Source organism: Ylistrum balloti, unplaced genomic scaffold (assembly GCF_031769215.1).
Source record: "Ylistrum balloti isolate Yb309-2 unplaced genomic scaffold, AGI_CSIRO_Ybal_v1 Utg370580, whole genome shotgun sequence".
In the NCBI taxonomy this organism is placed as follows: Eukaryota; Metazoa; Mollusca; class Bivalvia; order Pectinida; family Pectinidae; genus Ylistrum; species Ylistrum balloti.
The window spans coordinates 483,595-505,960 of NW_026782361.1; the positions used below are offsets into that span (position 1 = coordinate 483,595).

Sequence of the window (22,366 nt, forward strand, 5' to 3'; positions counted from 1 at the left end):
ATTGCTTTATCATCAGTAAGTGATGATTTTATTGACCATGTAAGCGACGGAACGTTATAACTTTTCTGCAAAACAAACTACAGGATATCCCGGATCGCTAATAATAGTAATTTGAGTAAAAATTGATTTCAAGTTCATTAATAAGTCTTCGTCACATCTTTCCCAATGAAAGCGGACTTTGACCAATCGTGCACAAATGAAACCGGTCAAAGAATGTCATGTTTTATATAAAATGTTCACCACCTGAACCCTATATAAACGTTATTGCAGTTGACAACTCTTTATTGCATCAATCTGAGAGTAAAAATCATTTTGAAATATTATTTCATCATATCCGTGTTGTTGTCTTTCGATTTCGATTGATACATTGACTTATCGGCATTGTGGAGTTTATCCATAGACGATTCCATCGATTAAAATATATCTGTATTCATTCGTTGAAAATAGAAAGCGTCTCTTCCAAAATTTGAGTATAGTTGCTACTTACACTAATGAGAATTATGAAGCTATTCATATACATTTGAATTACTTTCTCTTAAGAATTTTAATGTTTAAATATGCTTTGTAATGCAAAAACAATGCTCATCATATGTTAGATGCGACGTCTTTGCAATAGTTACTTAGTTTGAAAAACTATACCTATGACTTTAATGTTACGATCATTCCTAGACCTGGATTCGATTATTCTGTATGACTTATTGATGGTCTCCCATTAAATTCTTTGATAAATCATGTTCTGTATGCATTTTCATTTGTATCAGCGTATCGAAATGAAAAAAGAATGTTAAAAGACATAATATAGAAGGAGTGATCGACTTTCTTAGTGTTCAAAAGAATGTATTTCTATCAAAATATATGTAATTAAAAATGTGTATTTGTAATGACGTGTCTTAAACACGTTTTATGTTAATTCCATAGACTATTGGACTAGTATGTGAGAACACGCTCGCGTTTGACACGCTTTGCACAGACAAAAATGGTTGCAAGATTAGTCATTCTATCAAGTGACGAAATGTAAAATGATTTCATCAATATGTTTTGCCATCATTTTCAATGCCACAAATGTACTGACTGATTTACTTTAGAAATATTTTGTATTGTTCTCCATAGCTGCGTCGGATCAATACTTAATGAGGCCCTGAAGAAGAGACACTATCGATTTTTGTATCGAATTGTTCTAAGAAGCTGAAGACATCGAAATTATCATAAGGGCGGTAACACGTTTGAATAGTTCTCAATGCATAATAAATGTTTACACGAACGTAAATTAAGAATAGTCATGATTTTATGGTTCATAACCCTTTCATTTTATTTATTTATTCCCTCAAGGAATATTGATTAGTACACGTCTGAAAAATAATCCCATGTTTCCACGACCCATCTATAATTCCTCGAGAACTATTCAGACGTGTGACTGTCTTGACATCCTCGGCGATTATTTCAACATTTCTAGCTAATAAGGACATTCAGGCGTATCAAAAGAAAAACACTATGGGGGATCCGCTAAACAATGGTATCTGATATTGTGTGATTTGATAAAGAACAATGTAATTAGGGAGAACAATACAAATTTGGCATTAAACAAGAGTAACTGGATAGTATAACTAAATGATGAAATAATATGACATTTCTTCACGCGATATAATCACCAATATTGCAGTTTTCTCATTGTGTATTGTGTCAATGCGACTGTGTTCATGCCCTTCTCTAAACGATCAACAGATATGTTTGAAACACGTCAGTACATATACACAAGTTTTTTAATTAAATATTTTTCATTACACAAACTTTGATAAGAATATACTCTTTCTGATAAGACTGATTGACTATAAGGGTGGTAAGCACGAGAATGTCGAAAACTGTTTCATATACAGATTATATTTCTTTTGTTGTAAGCTCATAAAAATACATCAGTGACATAATATAACAAATAATTTACGATGAAGATAGTAAGCCAACAAGCTGCCATGACCGGCCATGTTCTCTGTCTGATCGTCGCATTACATATGTAGAATTGTTTTCAATGTACATACCTCAGCTGTGCGTTTCCAATTAAATTTGTATATGGGTTTATTATATTCCCTTATAGAAGCATAATTATATGTATTCGAATAGTTACATAATTCTTTACGAGTATACGTTCGAGTTATTTTCTAGCATTTCTATTCCCTATATATAGAATAACATGTTTTTATAATTGAAAAAAAACCCCGTCCCCTTCCAGACATTCTTCTATGTAGCAACAGAAATCAAAAGCCAACCTAAAGTTATTTACAAAATAATAAGTCAAAATAATCATTTTACTTTTTACTTTGTAGTTCAATGCAGTGAAATGATGTTAACTGCAATAAATAAAATAGCCGGTCAATAGCACTATGTATCTCTCTTGACTCTATTCAAGAAATATGGTTTCCATGTGTAACGGTAAACTTCAGTTGAGTATTATATTTTATTTCAATATAATCTGACAGTAAAAGTGTCCATTGCTTTCACAAACATCATAAGTTCGAGGGGTACAGAACCTAGTAACCAGAACGGCTAATAATAGAAGAATAGAAGAATCAATCACCACATAAAATAATCAATCACCAGCATAGAAGAATCAATCACCACATAAAATAATCAATCACCAGCTTAGAATAATCAATTACCACATAGAATAATCAATCACCAGCTTAGAATAATCAATTATCACATAGAATAATCAATCACCAGCTTAGAATAATCAATTATCACATAGAATAATCAATCACCAGCTTAGAATAATCAATTATCACATAGAATAATCAATCACCAGCTTAGAATAATCAATTACCACATAGAATAATCAATCACCAGCGTAGAATAATCAATCACCGCATAGAATTATCAATCACCAGCTTCGAATAATCAATTACCAGAGTATTCTTTTATTAGTTGTTGCATACTCGATGTCAAAAATATGGGCTATGTTTTCATTGTTAAAGAGTTTTCGTGCCTATCGTTAGAATGTTGGAGCAAAAGAACGAGATTAAGTCAATAAGACAACCACCCGGAGTAAGCATGTCTAACATAACAAAGCTTGTTTTAGCCTTAGTATACTTATATATACATATTTTCTATTTTTAATTTGAATCTGTTATCTGAAGTTTGGTCCGCCTGTCAATTTTTACGGAGTCGGCTCAGGATTGTGCGTATATGAACTGTTTGAACCTGCAGCCTGTGCCGTGATCGATTGACAAACTTTGACTCCATCTTGTTATATATAATTATATTACCTATCTAATCTTACTACCCTCCAACACTATAATATAAATGATAGTAATGCTTGCCTTACATTTCTGTTAGATAATTATTCATCTGAATCTATATTCTAAATTCTTATTCCGGGAATGCTATCATTATTATTTAATATCTTTTATTTTGATTGATGTGTCTGTGTACTTGTTTAAGTTGTACGGAGAGGGCTTTCATAGGCTCTGCCTGTTGCCCTATTCCATTTGTCATCATTATTAAGACAATAAAATATAAGCGTATCTTCAATATAATTTTAAACTATTAAACTTGTAAATTGTATTCTTGACAACTATTTTTTTATTTGAAGATATTACACAGAATTTGCTGTGTCAATCAAGGTTTGTACAAAAGACAGACTGGTGAATATTTAACGGCCTGTTCCAATTATCAAGAATTCGTAAACAGACTGACAAACTCATAAACATGGGGTCAAAAGATACAGGTTGATGAAAAATATGGAGATGTTATTGAGAAATATTCTAAATTTTTGTGTAATTTGAAGCTGGACGTGTTTGATACTCGTTAGTTTGCTTGATGGTTTTGTTGTTGTATACCTTGTTCTCATCTGATAACGTGAAATTACTAACTTGGATTGACCAAGGTTTACATGACAGGTAACGTCGATGAAACAGAAGACGCTTATCCTTCCGAAACACCTGATCTTATTCCACTTGTACTTTTTCAAGATCTCCGTATACATTTTTCATTTGCCCTAATTTGATAAAATCTGAGTTCGGATTATGATTATGTTGCCATGTTGGTATCTTTTTATATGTATTGTAAATATTTTCCTTTAGTACAAAGTTTGATTTCAGTATAGTAGAGTCAAATGGTGAATTAAACTGAATAATGCTGCCAATTTCAATGATGCTCAAGACCTTAAATGTTGAAACCTAAGGGACGACTAAGGAAAATCAAAATGTTTGGAACTAATACTAGAATGCAGAATGGGGAGGGAGGATGGGTGCAATGACCAAAAATTGCGATGCCTTAGCTATAAATACTGAATGAAGTCAAGAAATTTTATAAATGATGAGCTGCGCAACTTTTCAAATGCATGAAGATGTTTCATTTAGATAATTTACTACTTCAAACTCCTGGTATGCTATTCGGAATCTCTCAGTTACGTCGACATGTTCCTTGAATAGATGTGACCATACTTATCTACAAGATGAGGTTGTAGGAAGAAAATATGATTTATAAATCCTCTATTCCAAGGGATTAATTCTAAGCTTTCTATAATAGGCCGAGTGTTGTGATTTAGCGGTACGTGCAAACAGTATAGAAATTTGGACATTTTAAATTTCCAAAGCATGTGAAACATCTTTCACTGGATAAAGCATGTAGAATTGATTGAAAGTGTTTAAATACATAAAAAATAGTCCTGCCAAATGAGGAAAACATATATAGATTTGATTGAAAAGGACTTGAAGAAACGAGGTAATAAATTACTTGTGTACAGCCATAACAAGTATTAGATTGCCCGTCCGACTAGCACTGGCAATAGATTTTGCTTATGATACTTTAACGAAATGAAAACGTTTAACAGTCTCCTAACAAAAGCAACGATATTGCAAATGTACATTTACAGATGTATAGGAATGACAGGCCCCGAATTATGTTTGATAGCTGCAATTACTACATTAAAAATCTTTATTTTTTTGCCTTCAGATAACAGAGACATTTATGTGGAACTACACGCCGATATATCGTTGGTGTGTCAAACATCACTGTCTTTTAGGTATCTTTTTATTTATATTCTAGAATCAGTATCTTTCGGTTTTCCTTCAAAAATGGCGATCATAAAACGGAAGCACGGAAACATCTAACTAAAATTACATACCACGAAAAGATGCATTTAACTTATAAGAAAATGTTCTCATAGTTGGCACCTTTTGTCATAAAGAGTTACGCATTTCTGGTAAAGTTTCAGATTCTAACAACGTACACTGAGTTCTATGTTGTCATTCGTAATATTTTATCTTGAGAACACTTATTATTTATCTATACTGATGCCGTACCACGAAAGAAACACTGACAGCCTTAATTGGAAAGTTTTACAGTCATTTTAGCGATCTCGCTGAGAAATACTCATGATATGATGTGCTTGATGCTCATTAGTTTGATGTACGTTTAGCTGTATACGTTGTTCTCATTTGAGAATATTACTTTACCTGCTTTGATTGGCATATACACGATGTCGTCGATGAACCAGAAGACGCGTACTCTTCCGGAACAGCTAATTTTATTATCTTTGCTCTTTTTCTGAAGTCTCCGTGTCAATTTTGTTTAAGTTCATAATTTGTCCTTGTTTTATTGAATTTGAGTTTGGATTAAGATTATGTTGACTTGTTGATATTTTCTTGTTGTTTTAGTAGCGGTATCGAGCTAAGTGCAAACTCTATTGCGTGTATGAAATATAGATAAGTAACTGATATTCAATTCAACCTTGGAAGCGACCACGAAATTCATAATCACCGATTTCAAAACAAAAATGCGAGGGTTTAGTACCTCCTAAAGGTCAATAGTGCCATTTGCTTAATAGCTTTAATAGTTGCCATTTAAAAGAAAAACGAAGAAGGAAAATGATAAAGAATTTAAAAAAAAATCCCTAGCTTGGCCAAGTGCAGATTTAAAAAGAAAATAATAAGATAAAATATTCTTTTAAAATGTACTGTTAAGTCACTAATTTCCCCAAGATTTTAATCCTTCTCGATTTCTTGGAAACTCTACATCCACAATATCATATGTCCACAAACGGATAAACAAATATACATAGGAGTACTTTTAATCAGGCACAATATCAACAAAGAGAGTTATTTTTTCTTTGAACAATCACGAAAGCGGTAAGTGCTGTAAAATCTTTAATTTTTCTGGGGGATATGTTTTCTCTGATTTGCAGAAAAACTAAATTCACGAATTTATATATCCATGGAACAGATAAAAATTAAAATGGAAGATAGTGCTCGTTAATATTCTGAGCATAGATTATTAACAAACTGCTTACTATAATGTGAATTTTTCGAATACAATATGAATTGAGTCCCATGAAAATATATGATAATACAGGAATATTTTCATCAGTAAGTAATCATATGGCTAAAGACATGGTAAGACATAGTAAGTAACTTAGTTCAGTAAGACATCAGAAAATGAGCTGGTTAAAATCCTTATAACAGTACCAGATGTAGGAGTATATGGTGTGATATATACTATGTCCCCAACATCAAGTATTGTTATGACTGTGGAAGAGGCGCTGCTCGTATCATTTACTGAGCTACCAACAAACTGAAATCCTCGTTCCTGTCCATTTATGATTAGCATCGTGACCAGCGCATGGCCGGCATAATTCTGTATTGACCAGGTGAACATATATACACCAGCCTCACTGCATCGGAAAACACCTGTATCTGGATTATAATCGCTCCCCAAATTTAAGATCGTGACCTGAAAGACAATAGGCTTACGATGCACTATGCGTATAATTCTATCATTTGGATGAGCTCCAAACGCAATTTTTCTATATGTTCCTGTAAAGAAAAAAAAATGCAAATTGAAAATTAAACATTCAAATTGATAACATTATGCGTATTGAATCACGAGAACGCTCTTCATTTTTCACTGGTACAAAAATAGCCACATCAATTTTCTCTTTAAAAGCTTTTTTAGTCATACAAATTTAATCATTTTTCATCTTTTTGCATTTCTTGATGCGCTCAAAGTTTTTACTTTTCAAGAACAAACTAAAGATACATCCTATCAGAGCTCATCAATTCCCGTTTCAATATCCTAAACAAATAATAGGCGGCTCCAAATTATACCAAGTGCTATGTCAGTGGTTGTTTTGGTGAAAAGAGACACTGCATCCTGTGGATGAATTCCAGCTAGTTTTGGATAATTACCATGTCTAGATTTTTCTATCAGGGGCCCAGGAATATCTGCTAGTGACCTTGAGACATTTTAACCAATGGAACCAGTATAGTCCACTTTAGGCTGTAATGAATTCCCTTCCTTATGGATCTTGGTTGTGCAATGCATTCGAGACGTGTTCTCTGAAGTGGGATGCAGGTGTCTATATTGCGATTCGAATTTTTTTTTTTTTTTAGTTTTGAGAAGATAATTACCACGTGTTCTTTATTAACACATGTTTTGTTGTTTTCGGGCATAGCCACGACTTTGTTCTCATTTCGTCGGTGTTTATGGCGACTGTGGGTTTCCCATTGTCTGCTGGTGAAATCATGATAGATCTGCCCTTGTTCAATTGTTTAAGTGCAATGAGTTCACTTGTGACCTCAGTTGACCAGACTCAGTGTAACTCAAGTTATCACATGCCTGTTCTGTGCATACTGAAATACCATCAGCCGGAATTTTGTCTAGGTCGATGACATAATTCAAACCCTTAGCTAGCAGTGATTTCTCACTATCTCTGAAGTATTTGATGATCATCGCGTCACACAATTTCAAGTTTAGTGTACTAAGGATTATAGTACAGCCGAAACAGAAGATTCCTCACGATCTCGTACACTACGTACGTCTGTGATAGTACTCTCCACACTGGGCATTTGTCTGGTGTAGGTGGCCGCGTAGTCATCGAAAAGAAAAAAAACGAGGTGGTCTACATTACCTGAAAGATGTTGGTCTTTATGATAGACTATGACGTACCATTTTAATCTTTTTGTTAACATACTCATTTAAGATTTTTAACATTTTAATGTTAATGTTTTTTTCCTTTTGAATAGCTGTGTGTTGACCATTTGATGGCCTTAATGACCCTTTATGTGTTGACGGGCCGTTAAGAATGTGATAATAATTATAAGAACTATGTATTAACAAAACAACGTATTAATTACAAAAGCTTAATAAATCTTTGCAATGAGTCTTTGTATAGATACGTCATTTTGTTACTACAAAACGCATATTAAAGAACATATATGTGTTCATTTAAACATATTTTATTATCAGTAACAGATAAGTGGATCAGAGACTTCATTCTCAGCAATAATATCTAGTTAAGCCTACCTTACTTATTATCCTAAGTTCCTAAGGTATCCCATCATGCTCTCTGATGATTTTATCCAATTTGGCGTCCAAGTTGATAACTGATTTCTCCATAGCGGAAACTTCACAGAAAAGATTTTCGTGTTTCAGTCTTGTCCATTTGTAGCGAATGATATACTTAACGTCCATTCCAAAACAATGCTATCCACAATCTTTAGAGAATGACCAACATGACAGGAAACGACAAAGTTCTACCTACTAGACATATTGATAATATCTATATAATTGTGAGATAGCATCTATCACATGTAAAACAATCAGAAAGTAACTATCAACGGCCAAATTGTAAATAGATTTTCATTAAATCAGTAAAATTTGTGCAAAATGTACAATTCACGGAAACAATTTAAAGTTCCAAATCTAGAGATTACCACTGGTATTGGTATAGGATATTGGACCCAGAACAAAACTTTAGAAACGGATAATAAATGGAATATTTGCTAGAGTAAAATTCTGCGCGTAAATGTGCAAATTTTCATGAAAAATTAACGGTGCAAACAGGTGAGAGCGCATGCTACGTAACTATAGGATTTTCTGGTATGCGAAAATACATGAGCAACAAAAATAAATTGATCAGTGTATAATATTAATGCAAACTTTCCTAGTTGCCATTATCCAAAATCAGGACGAAGTGTGTTTTAAAATGTGATAGTAACTATTATTATAATTATTGCATTCTTAACGGCCCGTCATCACATACAAGGTCATTGGGGCCATCAAACGGTAACACACACAGCGATTCAAAAGGAAATAACATTAAACAAACCAAAAGGTAAAAGACAAATGTTAAAAATCTTAAATGGGTATGTTAACACAAAAGATTAAAACGGTATGTCATAGTCTATTATATAGACCTACATCTTTCAGGTAATGTAGAATTTTACAAATCTCAACAGTTTCAAAAAGGGTTTTTAGACATGTAATGTTATTATAAAAACGTTCTCGAGTAGACAGAAGGTCAATGCAGTCCAATAAAACATGTTTAAGGGCGAATAGCTCAACAGATCCTATGCACCGAGGATTATCTTCGCCTTTCAACATATATGAATGTGTCATGTAAGTATGATCCATCCGAAGGCGAGCAAGAGCAACTTCGTCTCGGTGGTTAACTCTGTAGCCAATGATGGTAACAAGCATGACGTGAAATCACCAATCGACAAAGACAATGACCTAGGTTAAAAAATATGTCTATTACATATGAGTATCTTTTAGAACACTTATATTTTCGGTTGTTATTCTCTTTAACGCTGGATATCACACCGGAAACGCCATGTGCACATGTCTGATTGTGTAATGGTGGAAGTTAGCATTGACGTATTAGTATGCGGAGTCTGCATTTGATCTTATGTTTACGGATTTATAATTTAATGAAATTGGTCTCTTTGGTCTTACGATTGTAATTATTAAACAATAAGTTTTTATTCGTCATAACAATTATTGTCTTCGCGCAAATATCCTTTTAGAATGGTAGTGACTCTCGAACAATGTACATTCCCTGCTCCGCATATCGATCTCTTGCAATACAGAATTTTGATCTCAGTTTGTGTGTTTTTCTGATACACAAATGTTTAAATTGCAGTATGTTTGTAGGCTGACAAGTCGTTTAACCCAAAATCATCAAGGTAAATCAGTTCATTGAAAACAGTATCACCTTATATGTACATGGGAAATATTTCACGAAATTGAACTCATTCAACCTTCGCTTCATTTTGGCCAAAACAGAAAAATCGGTGAATTTCAATGCATTGACCATTAAGTACCGCTCTGATTGGTCCAAATTACACAAATTATAAGAAATCACCGTTCTGACGAAGTCACAAGTAAGCACCGTTCTGATTGGTCAGAATTACGAAAGTCATAAGTAAGCACCGATCTGATTGGTCTCAAAACTACTAAAGTCAAATCATGATTCCAAGATCTGATTTTTATGAAGTTGATATATTCTTACATTTAATTAAGAAAAATGTAATAAATGCAATTTTGGTATCATTTGATTCTGGTGTTGAGGATGTGGTCCTTCGCACCAGAGATACTACCTAAAAATAAATGTCAACGTCGTATAATATTTGATGTCAAAAATGATATTTGATAAGTAAATTATCGCAAGATAAAATCCTAACAAGTCCTCTTTCAAATATTTACCCATTCTACAGGTGATAAACTATAACATATATACATATAGTACGGTTTTTTATTTGAGTTTGTATACTCTTTCTGGTTTCGAATGAATTAAAACCTGTCTGGTCATTAAAAGTGTGTTCCTGTGTAAGCCTATGCAGGTTATCGGTCCCTGAGAATGTAACGTTGATAATAGGAATTTTAAAAATGTAAGATGCGTTGGACTCAATATTGACAATGAATCAAAGGGAGGTAATATATATAATGGACATTGATCGTAATGAGCTAGGTAATTAAGTATATAACTGTTTATTATAAATATGGCGGTGTTTTCTGTTGAAAAGATATAAAACTAGTTGATTGTGTATATTAGAAGTAACAGGCTACCTGTATTGTGATGTAACAGGTGTATGTTTATGTTAGTGCCGTGTAGGGAGACAAAAGCCTCGAGGTCAAAAGGTTGCTGAACAACGTAGTACCTATGATGCAGTTTTCATTGTTAAATGCATAAGTACAATAAATTGTGCATTAGACAAAGCAGAATGTGCCGAAAAATGTTTATGTGCCGATACATTTTGTTTACACAGATAGATCGAATCAAAATACATGTCGACGATTTCAGCCAAACCGTAGGCTTTCTATGTTGATTAGGCTCAACTGGCTCTAGATTATCTGGAATTAAATTCTAAACTGGAAATGATTTGACAGCCTTGGTCAGTTCGGGTTATCCATCAAATTTGTCAGTCACGTAGGCCCTAGGGATAAATACAAGGTAGCGAGACCGCACGTCTCTTCGGTCACTGGACTCCGAACAAAACGTATTGAACCGTTATCCCTAGGCCATGTAGTCTCACAAAACCACAATGCGTTCACAAGAATATACAGGAAGGCCAGGACAGGTGTGAGTGAAGAACTCTTGTTAGAATTTGAAGAATTCTGCATTCAACGGGTCGCTCCATGGAATAAGGTCACGCTCGTCTTTGGTCGATTATTCCATTAGTTTACTAAACATATTTATTGCCAAAAGATAGACAAGGGATTAGGCACAAGTTATTGAAACTTATCAACGCCTTCACCCAATATACATCTTAAATGACATTACAATGCTGACAATACAATTATACAAGTATTGTTACAACATTTACAACAAAATCAAGACAACATGAAGGAAGTGTATACAGTGAAATACTTTAACGATTTGGATCGTGTGGCGACTATAAATATATTTGACATAAAATATGAAAATTAATCACAGGAAAATGCATTAACACATATCTACCCTGTGGGGCAATACCGTGGGGACAGAGGAACCGGTACTGATATTTTATATCTAACTGATTAACAAAGATATCATAGAATATCCTAAAACTGTTCGACTTTTGACCCTGCAACCGCCCTAATTTTATTGTACAACTATAGTCACTTGTATTGGAATGTTATTTATGGTTAAGGGGAGGTAAATCTTATATAATTTTCGTTTCTTTTTATATTTCGTTGATTTTATTTATGTTTAGCAAGTATTTTAATAAAAGAGTATGTATTGCCCTCTCGTTTTCGGATTTTCTAAGTAAATGACTAGGACTAAATGTTAGAATATTTGATTTATTTAAGGCACTTATTAATGTATTCCTTTCATTGGAATATGCTGAACATTCCCATAGTATATGATTTACGTCTTCGGTTGCGTTGGTGTTACACTGGTTACAATAGGGTGAAACAGTTTTGATTATATTATAGTATACGATTGCACTTAGAACTTATACTCTAAACAATATGCAGCATGGCTTCTCATTGTGACACCTTTCTTAGGCCTAATTGGATCTCACGCCTCGTGTTGTGAGTGTCATAGATCGAAGTGGGTGCGTCTGAGAGCCCAGGTGGTGTGTTTACAAGCGACTGCCTTAATGCGAGATCTTGTTGAAAACATAACAAACAACCGACGACAAAGTGAATTTTGATTCTTTAATGAAAATTCAAGACTGATCAGTTTACCTTGGTCACGACAACACAAGAAGTGTATTAATATCACAATCGTTCCGCATATTTGAACTTTATTCATAACCAATTCCTAAATTTATATCAACCACGATAGCTATCGTTTGGATCGTCCATCGTGCGCACATTCGCCTGCACGATGCAATTTCACATCGTGCAGACATCGTGCAGATATCGTGCAGACATCGTGCGCACACCGCATATCGTGTAACGTTGTGCGATCCCACAACTGTACATGCACATGGCCTTGTTCGAGTAACAATAAATCATCGATGATTCCTACTTAAAATTAGATCACTGGTGAGATTTGATCATAATTTACATAAAATGTCAATATAACTCGACATAAGGGCCATTTCCTGGACAAAACGCAACCCCCCCCCCACCCTCCCACCCAAAAAAAAGCACCTTATCCTGGTGATACGTGTCTACAGATACCATTTCATGAATACACATAATACGTGATAGTTTTTTATAAAGGGAAAAGAGACGCGGAAGTAGGACAAGCCAATAGTAAAACAAGAGTGCCGAGTTGGGAAGGCAAAAATTACGGACGGACGGACTTACAGACAGATAATAACATACCATAACACGGCCGGTATAGGAAGGGTGTATGAAAAGAAATAAAGGAAAACAATTAACTGGTGGCAGACTTTCAACGTACTAGTATCCCCCGCCTCAAACTAATCTAATGCCCGGGCCGTGGTAATCTGTAACAGCGGTCATATTCATGTCAATGTCTCCGCTAGGAATCGAACCAAGGATCCCTGGCTTACTAGTCTGACGCTCAACCAATCGAGCTAAAGAGAAGTTCTCTCTAACCGAATGGTATGTTGCGAATAGTATTTACCAAGGTTACATACTCCCCCTCCAGGAAATAACTCGTCCTCGATTTTCCACGGGTTACAGCGATGCTGGTGGGACATAGTTAAGTACTATTCAAGGGTCCCTACATGGGCGCCAAATGTAGCTGAATTGTCATGACAAAGCCGCTGGGTTCAATTTTAAACATTAAAAGAGAGACATTCTGAAACGTTTAGGATAAAAGAAAATCAGACTCTCTCACACAAATAACATCTACTGACAATACAAACTTCAACAAATCACAACTTTAACAAAAAATGAAATAGCATCACTTTACACATTTAACTTTACATACACAATAGTACAATGTAGTTAATACGGTAAAATAAAACAATTACACTATAGATATTAAAGTCCACTTACAACATGTATCGTGCATCAATGTTACACACGACAGATGACACCACATAATTCTGACACCACAATAGCAGGTACTATTGCTACAATGAATACAATACATAACTTACAGTTTTCGGTTCCAAGCAAACGAACACAAGGACTTCTGGGTGTTACAATATCCATGTTTTAAAACTAATTTGTATAGCCAGGTCCGTGTCAATAACTATCAGACCAAGTGGTCCTTTGGTAATTGCCGTAATGACAATTGTTGTACCGTATCAAACATATTTCAAGTTAATCTTAATAGTTAGCATTAAACTGACTCATGTTTCTAAATACACGCAGATAATAATTTTGTTATAAAAGTGTTGATAAGTAAATTATGAGTTGAAATTGTTCAAGAATTCAGGTCATATTCCACTGGAATGACAATGATTTGGTATCTTTTTACGTCTTCGGAGTTTTACTGTATGGTTTATGTACAATGTATAAAACTCGCAACACCTGAGTGTTCCATGCCTATAGAGCATTTGACTGGGTTCTTTTATATACGGAAGGTTATTTTTCATCTTACCATGCTTTTCTGGATATGGAGCGTTTTGATGAACAGCCAATATGGTGTTTGAGGCGTCAATGACATTGTAGCCCATACGACGACCGTCCCATATTAACCATGTATCGTACAGTTTTTGGCCTATTTGAACTTCAGGTATGTCTTTCCAATGGTATTGTGGCGATGTTAAGAAATAATCGATCCCCATAAATGTCTTTTTCATTTCTCCCCTCTCTGCAGCCTTTTCGACATTCGCCCACGAACTTGCTTCTTCGCGCGTGACGTTCGGAGTATTCATCCGCTGTCCTACAATCATGTAGGTCCTATTAAAAACCAGAGGTGACACAATAATTTTCCGTAAACTCTGGATCAAAGACTCTGTAAAAAGTAGATCTCCGTTAGAAAAACCATATAGTTTGGAATACGGTTGATGTTTCATCGCCTCCAGGAACAAATGCTTCAGAATCGGGTGACCTTTGACCTGTCGTTTGATTGGCAACACCGTCCACCCGAGCTGTTTATACTTGTCGGGTATAACGTCATTGGTAAACAGAATGATGTTTACATGAGGTCGTAGAAGTGGCCAGTTTTGTAAAGTATTATTAAATACTGTGAAACTTTCCGGATACACATCCCAGGATGTAAACAGTGTAATTAAGGGGGTTTTCTTTCTGGCTATTTTGTTATATTTTGTGTATTGAAAGGGCTCATGTTTTAAATGCCGCTTGTTTAAGTAACGGTCACTTAACACAGTGGAGTAGAAATACACTGTAATTCCAGCGATGATAACACAGATCCAAAATATCTCCCTGTACCCCATACTAGAATCTGCAACCTGAAAAATAAAATAGATAGCTTAATCACTCAAGTTTAATCTGTTATCAGATAACTCGGAAACTTATTAGTGCTACATGAGGAATTTTTTAAAACTTTTTTTACAATTGTGTAGAATACAGAGTCAATTTAATTATCTCGCACTGTATAACTAGATAATTTCGCACCCCGTTCAAGAATGTTCCGATATCATTGGTTTAGAGACGGCACGTGTTGACCTTCTAATTTTCTATTGAGGGTCAGTTGATAACATGGTGGTTCCCATGTCCTTTGATTGAAAAAATACCTTGCTATTTAGAACCATCGCATTTAAAAATTTGAAACTGAACTCGGATCAAAGTTTACTATCATGTACCTAGTTAATGTATTTGCACTTGCCACTAACATGTTACCCTGCCTTAAAATAGCGATGGAAGTTCACGGATCGTTAAACCCAAAGTACCAAACAAAATTAAAATGGCACTGAATATAGTAAATATAGTAAGAATATTAAGTAGACAGATTGAAAAATCCATACCTTTGTGTGGTAGTCAGCGCAAAATTCGTCTTAGCTATAGTGTGGCCAACCTCATACTGAACAATAAAAACCAGGAGACACGACAGTGGTAAACATAACAATGTCTGTTTACACGACCTATTGCTAATATTTTGATTGGAAGTCTCGGGATACTAGAGCATTGTAGACCGTACGTACAGTGTTTATATTTATGCGACTAAATAAAATGGGAAAGAAAATGTCCTTTTTATGATGTACTTGATTTAGATTTAGATTTTATTGGTACTCTCAGACATACAAAGTATGTTACAAGAGGTCAGGTTACAACAAAACCATTCATGGCATGGCGGTAGTGCCCCTACCACCTTACCCCCAACCCTCTCTCCCCAACTCTCTACCATCTACCCCCAACTCTCTACCATCTTACCCCCAACCCTCTATCCCCAACTCTCTACCATCTACCCCCAACTCCCTACCATCTTATCCCCAACCCTCTATCCCCAACTCTCTACCATCTTATCCCCAACCCTCTATCCCCAACTCTCTACCTTCTACCCCCAACTCTCTACCATCTAATCCCCAACCCTCTATCCCCAACTCTCTACCATCTTACCCCAAACCCTCTCTCCCCAACTCTCTACCATCTAATCCCCAACCCTCTCTCCCCAACTCTCTACCATCTACCCTCAACTCTCTACCATCTTATCCCCAACCCTCTCTCCCCAACTCTCTACCTTCTACCCCCAACTCTCTACCATCTTATCCCCAACCCTCTCTCCCCAACTCTCTACCATCTACCCTCAACTCTCTACCATCTTATCCCCAACCCTCTATCCCCAACTCTCTACCTTCTACCCCCAACTCTCTACTCTCTACCATCTTATCCCCAACCCTCTACCCCCAACCCTCTACCCCCAAATCTTCACCCTCTACCCCCACCATCTTTCCCCAACCCTCTATCCCCAACTCTCAACCCTCTACCCTCTACCCTCAATCCCCTAACATCTACACCCAACTTTATTCCCTCTACCACTAACCCTCTGGTAGCAGTACACAGCTTCTCGGTGTTGCCATGGGTGATAGTTTTGTTGATTTCATTAGATTAACCCATAATGAAGGTTTTAATTAGATTTTAAAAAAGAAATCGTTGCTAAAATTTCGTTTTCGTTTTCGTGTTTCCTTTTTTCAGAATAATATTTCAGCCTAGTGCTGTGTCTATGCACCAAAAACTAGCTTTACACGAAGTGAAATTTTCATAGTGTTTACATGTGGTCATGTGAAGGATTTCCGAGTTGAAATTTGCTGAAATGTAAGTAGTATTTTCATTTCAGTAATAATTACCATAACTTTAGTATGCAAATACAGTACCTACACCCATCTTTGTATCCCAACAACAAAAGATTAAAAAGAAAAACAATCCCGCCCTCCCTACGATCCATGAGCCATCACGGCAGGAACGCAGAGTGATCTCCCTTCCTCTTACCTTTATGGCTGCCGACGAGTGCGGAGGTGTCTGAGCTAAGTGCTTTTCTTACTCCTTCTCTTCGTACTGCCATTGTCGTTTGAGTATATTTTTACTCTATTAGTAGTCTATAAACCCATCTCCCAACTTATATTGTGAAATTAAGTATTGTCATTTGTTTATTTTGACCGTATTTCCGGCCGTTTTTTCCTCCATGTATTCGAGTGCGTGACTACTTGTCTCGTTGCTCGGATTTGCGTGAAGTTGGAATTTGTTTTTCTTGCTGCTTTGTCGGCCGTGTTGTACGGCCGTTTTATTTATGCAGTGCAATCTTGCTACATACGGTAGGCTTTGTGCTCTCGTTCGTAGTTTTTTGATTGTTCGAGAACTTCGTTTCCGGCCGTGTTTTTCCTCCGCGTGTTCGAGTGCGTGACTACTTGTCTCGTCACTCGGAATTTCGTGAAGTTGAAATTGTTTTCTTGCTGCTTTGTCGGCCGTTTTGTACGACCGTTTTCTTTTTTTGCAGTACAATCTTGCTGCGTACGGTAGGTTTTATGATCTCGTTCGTAGTTTTTTGATTGTTAGAAAACTTTTTATCCTTGTTTTCATTGTTACAATTTTTTTATTGTTTCGATGCTGGATAAAGGTGCCGGGTTTACGTCGGGGGTCAGCGCATGGATGTTCCTATTTCTATAGATAATGGGAACCCCATGATACCTGTCCCATTTGCCGACATTGCAGCCAGACCTCGCTATGTGAACTTTGTTTGCACATGGAGTCTGCTGCTTAGGCTCCCATGCCTTTCCAGCTAACTTTCCGCCGGAAGAGGGATTCGTCCTCTTCTTCCGGTAAGGGAAGTAAGCTTTTTAAGACCTCCCTCCTCAAGTTCTGAACCAGAGCGTTCCTGCTGGGGGTGCTCTCGTTCCACCGAGCTCCGCCCTTCAGCAGGGGGTGGCTCCCCCTGTCCAGGTGCATCCTGGAGTAGGGGGGGTGGGGGCAGCCCGACCCTGACTCGGCGCAGTCAAGGGTCGAATTGGCCGGTAGCTCTCGATAGGCGGCGGTGTTACCGTCGGAAAGGGACTTCCGGTCGAGGTCTCTGATTCCTTCAGGGACCTCGGCGCGCCAGGTGGCGTCGTTGGTGGGGGCCGCTTTGACTCCGGAACTGTGCCTTCGGGTATAGGGTCAGGGGCCACAGACTTTTTGTCAGGATTGTCTGTGGCTACGGGGATTAGTGACACTTGAGTTCACTAATCCTGGTGTCAGCTCGGGGTCTGTTTTCCCACCCTCACAGGCTTCTGGCTCTGGGACTTTCCGTCCCTATCCAGATTTCCCAGTGCAGGGTTTCCCAGGGGTTTTTCCCCCAAGGGTTTGGGGCTTCAGGCCAGGAGTCCGGTTTCCGGTCTCCCTTTCCCCCGGGCTCAGGGAGTAGGGGTGCCTGCGGGCACTTATTCCTGGGTCGCCCAGGCCAACCTGCGGATGGTTTTGGGTACCAACAGTTACTCAGCAGTTACGGGCTTAGCCCGTACATGTCTGGGTTTCCACCTGGTGGGAGTGGCGGTTCATCCTGGTCCTTTGGACAGGGTGTCCAGCCCCAAACTCAGGCAGGCCATCTTGGCCAGTTCTGGGGTCACTCCCGGCCCGCTGGACCGTACCCATTCCCTCAGGGGTTTGGGTTTTTACCCCATGGGTCTTCACTCGTGGAACCCATAGGGGTTGGTCTCTCCTCTAGGAGATGTTATAGCAGTGCGGAATCCCCCCAATGTTCTGCTACTTCGGGGGCCTTGTTGGCCGGTCCTATAAAGGTTTGCCAGACCTTAAGGACTTCCGCCTCCAGCGCGGACCCGTCGGTCTCCTGTTCCCAGGGGTCGGCTTCGGGTCTCCGACCCAAGCCTACAGCTACGGCTGTTGGTCGCGCTGCGTCCAAATGCCATAAAGAGGAGTTCCCCTCTGCGGAGATGGCTCCTCTGGCGGCCCCTGTTCCTCCCAAGGGGACTTCGGTCTCTATTGAGGAGGAGATGGACATCGAGGGTGCGGGCTCGGCAGAGGAAGACGATGTCATACATCTTTCTCCTGGGCCAAGAGGGTTCACAAGGGGAAGATGGCCCTGAGACTGCTGAAGCCGAGGCTCAGCATGTGCTTTCTGGGATGCGGGTCCTCCGGGCCAACATCTCCCGGATTCTCAGGGCGGAGGTTTGCCCACCGCCTCAGCATCGTCGGCGCCTGAATCCACCATCCTTCTGGGTTCCCTGGTGGCTCCTCGGGCTTCCGTTCGCTCAGATCGGTCTCTGCCAGAAGGCAATATCATGTCTTCGGTTCTGGCCACGGCCCGGGCTCCGGTTTTAGAGAAGGACTCCTTCTCTACCCGTGCTCCCGGGTTTGTCGGTCTGCAGCTCAGTGTTGGTGAATTGTCGGAGGCTTCAGCTTCCGACTATGCCACACATGATGGGCAGCTGGCCTCTCAACCAGCACAGCTGGAGTTGAGACAGCTGGCTGCCTGGCCCGGCAAATCAGTGGACCAGGTGGTGCTCGATCCCAAAGAGCACCACAGGATGGAGAGAATGTTGCACCTCTCCATCCAAGTTCTGTCATACATAGACTTCCTGACAGTTTGTCTATACAGGGTATCCGATTTGCCTGAGTGTCGGTTATCCGAGACAGAACAGCCGACATACAGGACACGGCAGCCTTGCAGGTTCTCTGCTCGTCAATGCCGTGTTGGCTAGGCAGTTTTCAGTTCTGAAAATCCGCCCAGTCCAGTAACCCTACCGTTTCCGCTTGTTGAATGCCCCCTTCTAGGGCTCTACCCTGTTCAGGGGAGCTCTTCCTTGGGTTCAGAAGGATATGAAGGAGGACTCGGTCGCCTCAGCACTTCTGGTGAAGAGGTTTCAGGCTGAGAAGGCCAGTGCCTCGCAGGGGTCAGTGCCTCCTAAGAAGAAGGCGAAGTCTTCGGCTGCTCAGTTTTCTGCACAGCCCAAGTCCCAACCTCACTTCAACGGCAACAAGGGGAAGGGTAGGAAGGGTAAGAAACCTCCTGGGGGCAAGAAGAAGGGTTCCTGACTATTTCTGCTTCTTGGCCGCGAAAGGCGAAGGGTATGGCCGGGTGGACGGTGGTTCTCCTTTCCCGGGCTCATATCCTTCTCCCGCAGGCTCAGGCTCCGGGTGGGCAGACGATTCTCTGGTCTGGCAGGGGCTCAATCTGCCCCATCCGGAACTCCCTGTGGGCGGACGTCTCTCTGCTTTCCTTTCCCAGTGGCAGGATATTACAGATGACGCTTGGGCTTTTGTCGGTGGTCAGGGAGGGTCTAGGTATTCCCCTTCTTCAGGATTCGTCCCTCGCCTCCTGGCCGTTTTTGTTTCTTTCCTCCTCCCGGGGATTCAGAAAGACAGAGATGCCCTTGGGGCGCACGACAGCTCCTTTGGTGTTCACCAAGTTGCTGCTGGTGTTTCCTTCACTCACGCAGAATAGACGTCCAGGAGCGAGATAGGTTGCTTTGTCTTTGTCGGGCTCTCAGGTTTTATCTTGATAAAACCAAAGGGGGGGGGGGGGAGGGGGGGCGGGGCTCTCGATCCCGTCTGTTTTGCCCATTAAACAGGGACAACGAGATATCTCCTCCCAGTCGGTTTCCAGGGGGATTTTGCCAGGTGATTTAGTATGCTTACGAGCATTTTTATGATCTGGCTCGGGCGAGAGCGAAAGCGCGGTCTCACGAGGTCAGGGCCCTTGCTTCATCCTGGGCCCTTCTCTCAATGAGTCCTCCTTTCAGGAGGTCATGTCTGCAGTATTCTGGCAGGGCAGGGATACCTTCACAGATTTTTATCTGTGATCCCTAGCTTCCCACTCAGAAGGCCTGTATTCATTGGGACCTTTGGTGGTGGCATAGTCAGTGGCTGGGCCTCCTCGTTAGCCCCGGGCCATGTCTTTCCGTACGGCGGCATATGGGTACACCTGCTCTTTCACAGAGAGGTCCCTTCCTTCACTTTAGCACTCTGTTCTCCCTCCCTACTACTTTGGTTGTGCTGAAGGGGCTGCCTGGCCTCTAGTCACCACTACGGTAAGACGAATTCGCATACTAAAGTTATGGTAATTATTACTGAAATGAAATTGAGGTTTTTTAATGTAAAACCAATTTTCATGATGTAATACTTACCATAACTTTATGGAGTCCCACCCTATCCTCCCCTCTTCCTTATCTGCCTGGCTGCCCCTCTGTGGGGTTTACGCCATAAAGGTTATGAGAGGAAGGGAGATCACTCTGCGTTCCTGCCGTGATGGCTCATGGATCGTAGGGAGGGCGGGATTGTTTTTCTTTTTAATCTTTTGTTGTTGGGATACAAAGATGGGTGTAGGTACTGTATTTGCATACTAAAGTTATGGTAAGTATTACATCATGAAAATTGGTTTTACATTAAAAAAACCTCAAGTTACCATGACAGTGTTGTTGATTTTAAAACAGGTGTTCAGAAATATATTTCTTTTATAAAATTGTAGTGTTAGGTTGAATGTTTGCATTTTTAGCATTTTTTCAGTTGGTAACCATGGCAATCACATGTCAGAAATCAGAGGAATTTTTTGATGTACACAATTTTTATCTCTCTACTATTATTGTAATTGTTATATAGTTTATAGATATATATACATGTAAAGATGTATTTTTCATAACCAATCGGCTATACCTGTATATCTCAAACATGACAAATAATTTCAGGAAAAATGCAAATTAACTGCTTTATGTTACCTCTACTTTCTACCATCTACCTCCTGTTCCCAATACACTCAGGGGTGGACACTTTTACATGTTATAGGGCTTGGCGAACATATATCATTTTACACATTGCCTAATTCAATTAATTTTAAAGAACTTTGAACTACAGCCATGACGAAATAATGAAATATATATATATATATATATATACGTGAAAATGTGAATTTATCAAGATAATTTTTAGAAATATTTATATTTTTACAAATATCCAAATTACTTCCTCACAGAAATAAGCGTGGTTTAGTGATGTGATAAATTCATCATATTGTAACAATGTACATACAAGGTGTACTTTACAAAATAAGTATCGTGAACATTAACAGGAAGATTTTAGTTAAATTTACTTGTTGGAATTGACACTACTTCAAGGAATAGACCATACAATCCCTAAACAGGGGGAAAGTCCTGTGGGAAATTAGAAATATTTTGAAATTATACTGGACTTTGCATTAGCTAGTTTTATCGTACGTTGTTTCACATAGCAGAAACCTGCGAGTGGTGTGCCTCGGACAACAACATTTATCTGTATACGGGTATATACGGGACAGCTCCGGATTCGTCTAATTTTATGATAAAAATATAATCGCCTTTCTGACAATGATATTATA

The 22,366-nt window shown here is 38.7% G+C and overlaps 2 protein-coding genes across 2 annotated transcripts; one reads left to right on the forward strand and one right to left on the reverse strand.

The window, feature by feature from the left end:
• Window positions 1-14,060: 14,060 nt before the first annotated feature.
• LOC132556643 (uncharacterized) lies at window positions 14,061-15,341 on the reverse strand. Its single transcript, XM_060221077.1, has 2 exons — window positions 15,324-15,341; window positions 14,061-15,038 (listed from the first exon to the last, which is right to left on the reverse strand). Exons 1-2 carry the CDS (start codon window positions 15,339-15,341, stop codon window positions 14,061-14,063), a joined length of 996 nt encoding a protein of 331 aa, XP_060077060.1.
• Window positions 15,342-15,876: 535 nt separating this feature from the next.
• LOC132556644 (uncharacterized) lies at window positions 15,877-16,569 on the forward strand. The gene has a single exon (XM_060221078.1). It carries the CDS (start codon window positions 15,877-15,879, stop codon window positions 16,567-16,569), a length of 693 nt encoding a protein of 230 aa, XP_060077061.1.
• The last annotated feature ends 5,797 nt before the right edge of the window (window positions 16,570-22,366 follow it).

Bases quoted from the DNA above. Each gene is read 5' to 3' on its own strand.
- LOC132556644 (XM_060221078.1), top strand. From the start codon at position 15,877: ATGGCGGTAGTGCCCCTACCACCTTACCCCCAACCCTCTCTCCCCAAC.